Source organism: Monodelphis domestica, chromosome 2 (assembly GCF_027887165.1).
Source record: "Monodelphis domestica isolate mMonDom1 chromosome 2, mMonDom1.pri, whole genome shotgun sequence".
Classification (NCBI taxonomy): Eukaryota; Metazoa; Chordata; class Mammalia; order Didelphimorphia; family Didelphidae; genus Monodelphis; species Monodelphis domestica.
Window position 1 is genome coordinate 233,510,242 of NC_077228.1, and position 14,237 is coordinate 233,524,478.

The following is a 14,237-nucleotide window of genomic DNA, read 5'->3' on the forward strand; positions in this document are numbered from 1 at the left end:
AGTACAAGAGATCCAGTTGTACTAGTGCCACTAAGGATGAAACTGAAGAATGGGCCAGAGGGAATAAAGGAAAATGGAGTATGAAGGTGCCAATCACCTGGACACAGGACTCTCGGTGGGTGAGAATGCTTCATTTGCTGACAACAAAGTTTACCTATTTGGCTAATCTGGTTTCAAGTGTTAAACTTCAATGGATTCAAATAAAGGTAATACTGAACCCAAATTCTGAATAGGGCAAATAATTGAAAGTGGACATAATTTAAAATTAGTGTTCAGTCATTCTTATGTGTTATTTTGACATCTTGCAATCTCTCATTTGCTTCTTTTTGTAGCAGTTCAACAGTCCTTCTGACGAACACATCTCATTCCATTTTACTAAGTCTGGGAAAGTGAATCTAAATCTGGTTTACTAAAGATGGCCAATTTTGTTTGCAAAATACCAGTTTTGGTTTCCTGAACACCCAGCTCTGGTTTACTATTTAATTCTGACCTGAAACATTACAGTAAAAACTCTCTTTTGCAAGATAGCCTCTGGCTATTAATTGTGTGAAAGAGACTCAGCAATAGATTGTTTTGCACAATAGGTTAACTGATTTATTTGAGAAGTCGACACTGAAAGTTTGAGGTCTCAAGGAACTTCCATTCTCCAAGGAAAATAATTTCTGCATATATCAGTTCAGAGAAGTAAGGTGTTGAGTACTGGTTCCAGAGAATTATCTACTTCTACTTTACCTGAGAGTATATGGAAAGACTTTCTGGAGAAGGTAGTACCTGAGCTGAGACTTGAAGTAAGAGAAAAGTTTTAATAGGTAAGGATGGAGAGTACATTCAAAACCGGAGGAGATCAGCTTGTGAATAAAAAAAATGCCAGGATAAGATTGACTAGTATCTAATTTGACTGGAATTTAAAATGTATGAAGATGAATAATGTGAAATAAGGCTAGAAAGGAAGGTTTGTACAAAATATATCAATGGAGAAAAGGGAAAGGGAGAGAAAAAACATCTACTATGGGCTGGATACTATGGTAAGTCTTTTCCCCAAATATCTCACTTGATCCTCACAATAATCCTGTGAGGTAGTTTTTGCAGTCATTTAATAGTTGAAGAAACTGAAGTAAATAAACAAAGGTTAAGTCAGTTGCATAGTTCACACAACTATTAAGTTATCTGAGGCCTATTTTGAACTCAGGTCTTTCTGATTCCAGGTTCAGTGCTCTATCTATTGCACCATCAGCCTCCTCTAAGATGACAAATTTCCAACATTTGTAAACTTTATCTAGTTTGCTGACTGCTATCTTGAACAAGACACAAAAGGTTATAAAGAACCAAGATTAACTTTCAAAAGTGCACTGAATATACTTGTAAATGAAACATGAACAGAGACATAATAAAAGGGGGGAAAACCATAAACATAAATGAGGCTATAAATAAAAGTGTTTCAGAAATATCACTGGGCTTGAGAAATAAACAATCATTTGTTATGCTCGGTGGAGCAAGGGTGCATACTAGAACCATTTAGATGCCTGTTGAATATTATGATCATATAATTCAGTGTAGCTAAATAACCTGGTTTAGACAGATGAATAATTGGAATGACATTTGACAAAGGCCTCAATCTGGCTGTACCCTTTAGCTCAGTTGAAATCAACAAGAGTTTATCTCATTTAGCCCTTCTTACAGCTTAAAAAAAAACAAACACATATTATTCATCAGAACCTTATGGGACAGGGAGAAAGGCCAAAGTGGTAAATCAATAGAATCTGTTAAAAGTTTCTACATTACTGATTTTATGCTAGATCCTTTGGCAGCCCAGGACCCATCATCTACAACTAGTACAGCTCCTAAAAGCCCTGGCTGTTGACGTGCAAATCCAAGATTCTTGGATTTCCTGCATTCCCTTAAAATGGTGTGTTTGCATCATTTCCCAAAAGAAGAAAGCCCACTCTGAATTTGCTTGCCTATAATCACTGAAAAGAAAATAGTTACTTTTCTTTTGGTGCTTATTCTTATTAAATTGTTTTTTTTCATCGCTAGACTTAATTCAGTGGTACAAAGTACATGTACTTTATCTCTCTGCAAAGAATATTTCTATACTTGAGATGGCAATGACTAACAGATGTGCAAATATACCATGCCCTGGACTGTTCAGGAATAATTTAAGTCAATTGTTCTTTTCTCCATATTTATTTTTGGTACTTACAAAGTCATTTGGTGTAGTGTAGAAAGTAATATATTTGCAATCAGAAAGGACCAAGATCCAAATTCTGCCATAAATATGTTCAATATGGGTGACCCTGAGAGCAAGTCACTGGTCTGAGTTACAATTTCTTTGTCTGAAATATGGAGAGATGACATTTATGCTAATGAACTCATAAGATTATTGTGAAGATCAAATGAGATAATGTAATGTGGATAGCATTTGGGTAAAGATGAAAGCAACAGAAATAATAATGTTATCAAAGAATATTTGAGACTACTTAGAAAGAATGAGAAAACCACTAAAGAATTTAGGAAATAGATCATAATCCTGTCACAGATGCATATAGTAGTGATGGGGAATTTGAATTATCTAGTTATATGCCAGAGTTATTTGAGAAAAGCAGAATAGCAAATAATTTCTTGGTTTGTCTTACTGTAAAGTTTATCTTTCTAAAGCTAGAATCAATCAGAATCAAGAAACATTTATTTAGCACTTGCTATATGCCAGGTACCATGCCAAGCTCTGGGGATACAAAGAAAGGTATAAGATGTTCTTTACCCTCAAGGAGCTTGCTATCTAATGGGAGAAGGCAACACATAAAAAGAAGCTGAAAAGCTGGAGGCAGGTGGGGTAAGAGGATGAGGGAGAGACTAAGTCCCACAGTCAGGATAGGAAAGGATCTGAGGGGTGAATTTCAGAATTGATGTCATCTTGAATAATGATGAGATAGTGGCGATCATAAAGTTCCTAAAAGCAGTCATGCGAGAAATGATGAGGTGAATTCCCTAGGTGTCTGCCTCAAGCTGAGGATCTGGAAGCAGCTCACCCTGTCCCCCTCCAACCAGGGGGAGAGAGGGACTGAGGAGGTGTGAGTTTCAGAGTTGATTTCTTCTTGAAGAATAAGAAAATAATGAAGAAAATGGTTATTTTGGTTTCACTAATAGGAATAGTACAGTGCTAAAAAAGAAATGATAGGCACATTGGGGAGAAAGGAACAATTCCATCTCAGAATTTTTTGAAGGAAAAGTAAAGTTGGCCATAGCCTAGCATGCATCCTAGATTTTGGAAAAGCAGATTTATGGTTTCAGAGAAAGGTTAAATATGATCCCATCAGTTCAGAAAGAATAGGAAACTAAAAAATGCAATATTAGACATAAAGAAAAGCATTTCCGATGAGAAAGGGGAAGTTTTCTAATAGGATTGTTGTGAATGAACATGGAACTCAACAACCAAGTTAAAAAATACATATTATTGCACCATGGGATTAAGCAAGAACAACTGTCAACTTACAAAATAAGGAAGAGACTAGTTAGATATTGCTAATTATAGGCTAGTAATTTTGATGTGGATTCCTGAAAAAACCTAAAATGAATTAATAAAGAGATAGGTTGGACCTTTGACTACGAAATTCTAGTTTAGTGCTTCCAGAACAGGAGCCAGCATGGTCTTATTAAGAAGAGTAATACCAGACTAATCTCATTTTCATTTTTTTGACAGGATTACTAGACTGGTAGAACAAGGAGCTGCTATATTTATAGATTTATCTAGATTTTCATGAAGCACACATCTGGGACTCACTATTCTTGGAATCAAGCTAGAAGGATGTAGGCTAAATAAGAGTACAATGAAATATTTTTTATTATTAATTAAATAGTTAGGCACAAAGAGTATTTAATGGTAAAATGTCAACTTGCAAAGAAGTCTCTAGTAGATTGACTTTAGGAATCTGTGCTAGGTCCTGTGCAATTCAAAATATTGAGCGATCAATGAGAAAGGCAAAATGTCATGCTTATTTAAGAATTAGCAGATGAAGGGGCAGCTGAGTAGTTCAGTGCATTGAGAGTCAGGCCTAGAGATGGGAGGTCCTAGGTTCAAATCTGGTCTCAGATATTTCCTAGCTATGTGACCCTGTGCAAGTCAATTAACCCTCATTACCTAATGTAAAATGGAGATTTGAACCCTAGACTTCAATCCCCAGAAGTCCTTGGTATTTCCCAGAATTCCCTATAATCTCATCTAAGTCTCCACCTGGGCGAGATCACAATGAGTATTTAATTGGCTCTCTGCCTCACACGCAGTCTCTTTTCCTTTGCAATTATGTAGTGGGTAAGCTAAGTGTGGGTGTTTTGAATGGGCTAATCAGCCTGTGGTTTTCTTATTTTGTATTTCTTTATTCTTAATTCTAATAATCCTTAATAAACCTCATAAAATATAATATTTCTATATATTAGAGACAAAATTTAATTTTTATACTAACCCTTACCATTCTTCTGCCTTTGAACCAATACATGGTATTAATTCTTAGATGGAAGGTAATATGGTTTAAGAAAAAAAAAAAGAATGAGCAGATGACATAAAACTACTTGGGATAACTAACATGTTGGATGATAGAATTAGGTTTATAAAGTACTTAGCACAATGCCTACCTAGCACATAGTAAATGGTATATAAATGTTAGCTATTATTATAGCCATTATGAAAAAAATCTCACCTGGCTAGAACATTAGACTGAAATCAAGAAGATTATTAACTGGGAGAAACATAAAGTCTTACACTTTGGTTCAAAAACCCAGTTTCCCAAATGTAAGATAAAGAAGTTATAACCTAGAGAGGAATTTATATGGAAAAGATATGGGGATTTGAAAGATCTTTTTGTAGTAGTAAAGACATGAATATTAAGGGGGGTATCCATAAATGAGAGAATGAATGAACAAATTATGATATATGAATGGAATAGCATTGTTCCCTAAGAACATGCGTTTTTATGGCATAAGGCTATGATGGCAAACCTATGGTATGTGTGCCAAAAATGGCACACAGAGACCTCTCTGTGGGTATGTGCAGGTCCCTGGCTTGGCAGACTGGGAGCCTAGCCGTGCCCCCAAATACAGGGAGTGGGGCATTTTAGCTTCTCTCCACCATCGCAGGGGCGGAGCAAGGCTGAGTGTGTCTGAGCATGGCCATAGGGGCTGGGTGCAGTGGGCCCCAAGTGGTGCAGCCAGCCCTGCTCCTGAGTGGTGAAGCTGCTCCTGGTCCCAAGAGGAGCTGTGGACCCTGAGGAGTGTGGCTGGTCCAGGGCTGGGAGCCTGGCAATACCCAACAAATGTGAGGGGAGGGTATGGGGCACTAGAGCCTCCTGGTGGAGCTTGGCCCTGCCCCCTAATGAAGGGGTGGGTGGGGTACTGCATTCAGTCAGGGGCAGGGCATGCTGTTAGGGTTGGAGTATGGCATGGATATGCAGTATATGGAGGTTGGTGGGTCCCTAAAAAGTTCCAAAAGGTTCACCATCACTGGAATAAAGGATGGGGTTCAGAGAAACTTGGGAAGTCTTGTAGGAACAGAATGAAGTATAAAGAAGAGAAGAACAATTTATTTGATAACAGTGTAAAGACAAACAACTCTGAAAACCTTAAGAACTCTGTAGTGTAATGGAATGACTAATCACAATTATGGAGGTCTATTAATGAAACATTCTAACCATTTTCTGTCAAAATGGTGGTAGACTGAAGATGCAGAGTGAGACATACAATTTCGGATACAACCAGTGTAGGAATGTTTTGTTTGACTGTCAATCTATTACAAATGTTTTGTTGTTTTCTCTGCCTCCCCTTGCACCGCCACAGGTAAGAGTGGGAACAGAAATAAATGTTACTAATTTTAAAAAAAATCTAAAAATTAAACCGAAAACAAAATAGTTAGCATTTATAGAAGTAAGCATTTGTGTAGAGCTTTAAAGTTTACTGTTCACTACCTATGTTATCTCATTTGATTCTCACAACAGTCCTGTGAGAGACAGGTATAATTATCCCCTTTTTACAGATGAGGAAATAGAGGCTCAAAGAGGTTAAAAGATTTGCCAAGGATTACACCATAAAGGGTAAGGCAGGACTTATATCTTCCTGACACCAAGCACAGCCCTCTACATAATGAGACAATTAGCTAATGTCTTAACAAAACCAAAAAAATACATACAACCCCCCCCCCCCAATTAAACAAAACAAAAAGCAATCTAGGAGTATTGGTTGTTTGCAAATTCAATTTAAGTTAATGGCAATAGCCAAAAAAATCCTCATTGTAATGTGGTGGTAACTTCCTTTTTTTGAAGACCATGTCAGTGGCAAGCAAGTTCAGGCATTTATCAAGCTACTGAGGTTTCACTACAGGCCTGGTGACCAACTACTACATTCCATGCATAAAGGACAGCTAGTGAGTAGGCACAGAGTTGGGGATCGAATGTCTTGTTTGAAGAATGGCTAGGAAGTCAATTTCACTGGATCAGAGTATATGAGGAGAGAGATGGGGGAATGCAAGTTATAAGACTGGAAAGATGTATGCTGGGGAGACAAGTTATCAAAGTCTTTGAATACTCAACAGAGGACTTTATATTTAGTCTTGGAGGTGATATTAAGCTGTTAGAGTTGAGACTAGGTGATGTGGTTGGAGCTGGACTTTGGGGAAAATCACTTTGGTGGTCGAGTGGAGGGACAGGCTGGAGATTGTCCAGAAGTGGACAATCAGGATGGAGAAGGTACAATACTGGCTGAAACCTGATGTTTAGCCTGGAGAAAACTTGGCAGGGGAGAAGGGAAAGGGAAAGGATAGGAGAAAGAGAAAGAGAGACAGAGTGGTCATGCTAACTATCTTGGAAATATATGAATGATCATAACGTAGAAGAGAGATTAGACCAGTTCTGCTTTGCTCTTGAGGACAAATTGAAGAGCAACTGCTGGGAGTTTTACAGGAAATTTAGAAATGCTCTAAAACAATATTTATTAGAGAAATACAGATGAAAACAACTCTGAGGTATCACGTGAAGCTTACCAGATTGGTTAACATGACAGAAAAGGAAAATGACAAAGGCTAGAGAGGACATGTAAAAAAAGGGACGCTAATGCATTAGTAGTAGAGTTGTGAACTGGGTCCAACCATTCTGAGGAATGATTTGGAACTATGTCCAAAGGGCTGTAAAACTGTGTATAATGAATAAAATAATATGACTGATGGAATGTTATTTGCTATATATGATGAAGAAAAACTTGGAGAGACTTACATGAACTGATGCATAGTAAAGTGAGTAGAACCAAGAGATATTTGTATATAATAACTGCAATATTATAAAAATGATCAACCATGAAAGACTTCAGTACTCTGACCAATACAATGATCTAAGGCAATTCTGAACAACTTATGATGAATAATGTATCCACCTTCAGAGCCAGAACTCATGAATGCTGATTACAAATTGAAGTATAATTTTTTTACTTTTTCTTGCTTTGTTTTGTATGATTTCACATATATAAATGATATCACATTGCTTGCCTTCTCAATGGGTGGGGAAGGGGCTAGAAGGTGGGAGAGAATTTGGAACTTAAATTTTAAAAAACAGTTAAAAATAAATAAATAATAATATTTTTTAAAATCTGATTTAGGAAAAACTATCCAAAAGAAGAATGGACTTCCTCAGAGGCAGTAGGTTCCCCCTCCCTGAAGATTTTCAAGCAGAATAAATAATTACTGGATATTCTGTAGAGGGCTTTTTTCCCCCAGATGTGGGGTGGTCTAAATGACCTCAAGTCCCTTCAATCTGTGATTCTCTGATGTTCATGGAGTTAAGAGAGATCTGAAAAGGAGATGGACAAAATTCTGTGCTACTAAGCCAGTTTATTAGGGATATCTCCCAGGGGTTTTACATATTGTTTCTGTTGTCCATTCTGGACTATTAAAAGTATAGGCTGCCATATAAGTTAAGGGGAAAATATCCAGTTGTCCTAAGTGAGCCATCCCATTTACTTTTCAATCATTTGACACTGATGCCTTTTCATAGCATGGAAATATTCCTGGTTTCTCAGTCTCTGTTAGTAGAGGGCAAGTTCTAGAAGATTCTACTAAGCTCATGATCCTTCAAATAAGGGTTCTGTGATTAAATGTTTATCTGGTGCATATGGATCAACCTGGCTAAATCTGTACGGGTTCAATAGTAAGTTAGCAGAATGGTGATGAAGTTTTTGGTCAAAACAAATCATGAATACCATCTAGGATAGCATGGAGAGGCTTGTGATCTGTATTAGTAAAGGAAATATCCATACTGAAGAAAGAAAAACAATCTTTATAGGTACCTTTCTTCAATAGAAAAAAAAATTCCCCTTTCTACTCCTCATGTCTGAGAGTAAAAAAGAAGCAAGTCAAACATAGCATTTCAGGCATTATATGTATGGAGACCCCTGTGGGAAGCCATCATACCCCTGTTGTCTGACAAAGTCTCAGTCTGGGATGATGAAAGCTGCAGAGCAGCCTTCAGAAAATATAAGGCACCCACTGAACTCCCTCTGTGTGACTTCTTCCTCTAACTTTCCTTACTAATGGAATTGTTATGATTATTGTCCTCTCCCTGATATAGGAGAAATAATATGAGAACAAATACTTATAGGGTTAACACATATTTGTCCCACTTTAACCCCCTTAGAATAGTAACCCCAAAAGATTACATTCACAGAATTAAAACCCAAAAATTAAAACCCACTACCCATTACCTCTCCTTTCTCTTAGCAGAGGTACATTCAGAAACCCCACACCCACTGCAGGCCAAGCATGACAGATACATCAATCATTCCTCTGAAACATAAGTTACAGACACAGGTATAAATGAAGATTTTGAGTCTTTGGACTTCATCCCCCAGAAGTCCCTTAGTATTTCCCAAAATCCCATTTTCCTGCATCCCCATGTTTTGCATGATTGTATTTAAGTGGCTATAGCTCCTCCCTTGACTTCTTTTGAACCTGTGACCAGACTGAAGTCAGGCAGTTCTTTTGTTTTAGTTATTATTAATAAAACTTTATAAAATACAATACTTAGTTATTTATTATTAATTTTAAAACCCATACAAACTTTGCTGATTCATTATGTTTACCATAACCAAACAACTCTGCCAGATGCTTGAATCAAACTCAAGAAAAATGCAACTTGGAAATTGAAGAAAATTACAATTCTGGTATGCTTTAAGTTACCCTGTAATCCCGTATCTAGCTATGAAATGTTTTGTTGCCCCTTTCCTAAGTAATTGTGATTGATTGTGAGAGCTGATTAAAAGCAACAATGATTCTCCTAACTGGTTATCCCACAGGTCAGGGGGAACTAACCTCCAGATCACTCTGTTTATGTCATTCATCTATTTCTGTTATAGCAACAATGTTTCATTGACTATCTCCTTAGGCTTCGCGTCTGTTGTTAGGTTCTATGGAAACATGTATGTTGAGAAATGATTGTGTACCAGAAAAGTATGTACTCACTGAACCTATAAAATAAATGCAAACCCTGTGCATGGCAGAACTCTGTGTAATGCCTAAACACAGGATTGAGCATATAGTGTCTCTCACCACTTATTCAACTGACCGCCACACCTAGACAGAGGACTCTGAACCTTGAAAGACCACAGGCTCTCTAAGGGCCCCACTTACCCTTCTGGATGATCTGCTGTGCTTGCTTTCTCACACGTGTGTTTCGTAGAAATCTCCATTCCCGCTCTTTTCGGATTTGGCTTTCTAAGTCATGTTCTTCTGGGATCTTTGAACAACAACAAAAAGATGAAATCAAGGTCTGTGGCTTAAAGGAACATTTAAAACAAATCTTCATGTTTTCCTTAAATGCTAAAATGAATGACAGGGTTGGCTAATCTGGAGAAAATGGCATTTTGATCAGGGTCAAAGTCTATTGTTGTGTAGAAGCAGAGGGCAGAATAACTAGTGTTCAAAGGGCTTCAAATTTTCAAGCCCTGTGATTAAGTAGCTAATAGCTAGAGAGCCATTATATTGCAATATATATCCAAAGTGAAGTAAGAGAGAGTGTATGCACAGACAACTTAACAGGGCCTCAAAAGGAAAGTCTGTATCTCATGGGCTGAGGCAACAGGAAGTGTATTAGATTTCAGAAAGGGAAAACTGGGTTCAAATTCTAGCCTCAATTCTTAACTTGCCATATAACACTGCAGAAGTCATTTTACCTTCTGGTCCAGAATTGTATCAGAGGGATAATGATATTTGTACTATCGACTTTCTAAGTTAAGAACAAAATGCTAGACAAATATGAGTAAACATCATCATCAACATCTCCATGAACTCTTCTCATCTTTTTTTAGGGGGTTCAGTTATAAAGGGTCCAAGGACAAGTCATTGATATTATTTTGCTATTATTCTTTTATATCTAATCTTTTGGAGAGACTATTGTACAATGGATAAAATACCTATTTTTAAAATTGAGGAAGAGTACTGGGATGCAAGAAAATTTTTTGCAGGTTCCCTGAAAACACTTTTGAGACCAACTCCAGTAATAGATAGGGAGTCAATGATGACATGATCTGGTTTCTACACGACTTTCATAACATTTTGTAGGTCTCCATAGTTCAAAATCTTTTTCTTCTATATCATTTGGAGATTACATGCCTTCAACATGGTGACATATTAAAAATATTATTTTTAAGATTTTACGGATCAATGTTAAATCTGTGATATACTTAATAATGGCCTGATTTTAGTACAGTTTATTTGTTGAATTCTTAAGGATATTTAGGGGTTTCTATTTGTAGTTCAAGGATTTGTTATCTATTAGTTTATAAAAGACAGGGAAGTTCTGGAGTATCATTCTAGCCACCAGATCATATCTTTCTTGGTATTGATAGATGCTAAATTTTTGTAATCTATACAGCAACTGTATAGAGTATATATACTTCAGAGTTTCTATCATTTTACTGGATAATGTGCATCAATAATAATGTGTTGATTTGTAGTGGTGTAGAGGGGGTGAGACAGTGTGTGGTACAAGTTGTGGGGGAAAAAAAAGGTTGGGGATGAGGCAGGAAGTGTCCTTCATTTCCCAACTACTGGTTTTACCTCCTCTCAGCTTTTTCTTCTCAACCATTTCACTTCCCATAACCTCAAACTGAGGTTCTTCTTTTATTAGACACAAGCACGGTTATTCCCTGGAAAGTTATCGAGGAGGTTTTCCTATATCAAGGCAGTTTGTCATATATTTTCTTGTTTTCCTCTTAAACCAAAGGTAACTTGAGTGAAATAAGCATGCTATCCACCTACTGACATGGAAGTAATATACACAAGATGCAGAATTGAGGCATGCATGTTTTGCTTGACTACACATATGTTTTACAAAAGTTCTCTCCACCCCTATCCCACTTGGGGTGGTAAAGGTATAGAGAAAAACATAAATGCTTATTAGTTGAAAACATTAACTGATTAAAAAACTCTAGTTTTCTAAACACATAAGAGTCAGTCTGATGTAAACCAGCTGTAAATATCATGTCTAGATTCCCTTGGTTAGCATGTATAGGTTGTAGAAATGTTCTGTGGTACCATATCAAAACTTCTGTGCATCTCAACTAAAACACAGCCAAATTCATATTTTTGAACACAGTTCTGACAGTGATAATGTTGTGGAATCATTTGGCTGACAGAGGTAGTCTCTGGGTTTGGGCAACCAACTACAAGGCTTTTTAAAAAATATCAAAATATTTGGGTTCTTAGCAAAAGTAGAGGTGTACAAGGCTAAGAACCAAGGGTATATTTTCTGTATCTAGTCTTCCATATAACAGTACTATACTAAATACACAAATATGTACCAAGTAAAGGAATAGAGCTAAAGTTTTCTACTTTACAAACTGGAAATATAAATATTAGGAAGGAGAGAGCTCAAAGTTGCACCTGTCTACTTTATATGCCAAAAGAACCAGAATGAACAAGTTTAGAGAAAATAAGACAATAGTAATTTTCAAAAATTCAAAAGCATTCTGTAATATAATAGAAAACTGACTTTTTCCTCTTTCCTATCCTGCATCAAGAAGTCTTGGATTAGATACTCATAAACTAAAACTATTTATAAAAAATTATTGAACTTGAGTTCAAATCCCAAATCTGGTCTAGGTATTAGCTGTTTAGCCAAGAACCAACCACTCACATATAAAGTGTTTGGAAAATGTAAAGTATTACACAAATGTCACTTACTGTCAATAATAACAAAGACACTGGAAATGACACATCTGTAGACACAAAGGTTGGACGTAGTTCTGGATTATTTGAACTAAGGACAGTGTTTCCTGTCCTTGGATCCAGTCCATGGATAATTAAACTCATCTCAATAGGAAACACATAGCTTGAGACAGGAGGTTCTAAACAACTTTGTTTGTGAGAAAAGACACTTAGTTTGAAAAAAAAAAGTAATAATAGAAAGAACACTTGACTTTGAGTCATGAGAACTTGAAGTATGAATCCTGTCTCCAACACATATGCTGTGTGATTAGAGATAAGAAGAACCATTGTAGAAAGGCACCTTTGAGGCCATCAAGTTCAAATTCCTCTTTCTACAGAAGAGAAAACTGAGGCCAGGAAGGGCCTGAAATCACATGGGTAGTAAATATCAGATAAAGGTGGGATATGATCTTGTGATGCCATACCCAATGTGCCATCTGAGCCTTTTTCTTCAACTATAAGACAGGATAACAATAAAAAAGAGGACAAAATGAGAGATTGTATTGAAGATTTAAAAAATTAATATCTATGAACTTGCCCCTGAGGACTATAACCACAGATAAGTACTTGCCTTCCTTATTTCTTTAACCTTAATAAACCCTCTCAACTCCTTATTTTTCATTTCAATAACTGTATTTGTGTAAATATGCCATCACATGCATGTATTGAGATTATAGAATGGCCATTAGCCTTTTGAACATGAATCATGAATTAGGGTTCTGCTATATATATATATATATATTTTTAATAAAAACCCTTACCTTTCGTCTTGGAGTCAATACTGTGTATTGGCTCCAAGGCAGAAGAGTGGTAAGGGCTAGGCAATGGGGGTCAAGTGACTTGCCCAGGGTCACACAGTTGAGAAGTGTCTAAGGTCATATTTGAACCTAGGACCTCCCGTCTCTAGGCCTGGCTCTCAATCCACTGAGCTACCCAGCTGCCCCCTCTGCTATATTCTTAAGGAAAATTATTTTTGGTCAGAAAAGACAGAAGGCAGAGTTGCTCAATTTTTAATTTTGATTTTATTTTCTCTGCCAAGGAGATTGCCTTTGCATTGGAAAAGGCAAAACAAAAATGATTAATAATGGCATTGATATTCAAGAAAAGTAGAGAGACTGTAAGAGTTGTCCTTGATGTATTCAAGTTAGTTGACCTTTGTGTCAACAAAAATGTCCATTTCCAGTGCACTTGTTTTTATTGACAATAACTGACATTTATGTACAATTTTCAAAGTACTTAATATAGCTGAATTATATCCTTGGGTCCTGAAAGAACTGGTATATGTCACTGCTGAGCCACTGTCAGATATCTGAAAGATCATTGAAAATGAGAGAGGTGCCACAAGATGGAGATGGGTACATGTTTCTGTTTTTAAAATTTGAGAGAACAGAGTCTACAAACTATAGCCTGGTGAGCCAGACTTCAATTATTGAGAAAATTCTCAATTGTGAGATGTGTTTTATATGATAATAACATTAGATAGTTTCAGAAGTGGTTGAGTGACCAGAGTTAATGGTTCAATGTTAATGAAGCATAAGATCTTTAGCCAAGGGGTATGAGCCTGACCTTGTTCTGTTCAATGTTCTTAATGATGACTTGAATAAATATATAGATGGCATACTCATCAAATCAAAGGCTGGGAAGATTAGCTAATCATATAATACAGTCAGGATAAAAAAATATTGACAGGCTGAAATGGGTTAAATCTAATAAGAATTTAATAGGAGTAAGTATAAAGTCTTACACAGCAGTACAATAAATTAATTTCATAAGTATCATATGGGGAAGATATGGTTGGAAGCAAGTGTTCCGAAAAAGATCTGGAGGTTTTAGTTGACTGAAAGCTCAACAGGCATCAGCAGTATGATATGCCAGCCAAAAAAGCTAATATGATTGAAGGCTGTTTTAAAGGTTTGGATTTCAACATAGAGAAGTAATAGTTTCACTTTAATTTGTTCTCATTAAACCTCATCCACAGTACTGTGTTGAGTACTAGGTACCATGG

General features: G+C 36.6%; 1 protein-coding gene across 3 annotated transcripts in view; it reads right to left on the reverse strand.

The window, feature by feature from the left end:
- The window catches only part of RPTOR (regulatory associated protein of MTOR complex 1), a 569,750-nt gene that overhangs the window by 65,947 nt on the left and 489,566 nt on the right, over positions 1-14,237 (reverse strand). For all 3 annotated transcript variants that reach the window (XM_056817367.1, XM_056817369.1, XM_056817370.1), the window contains one exon: positions 9,656-9,761. In XM_056817367.1, coding sequence (XP_056673345.1) covers positions 9,656-9,761 — 106 coding nt within the window. The remainder of the gene's footprint in view (positions 1-9,655; positions 9,762-14,237) is intronic.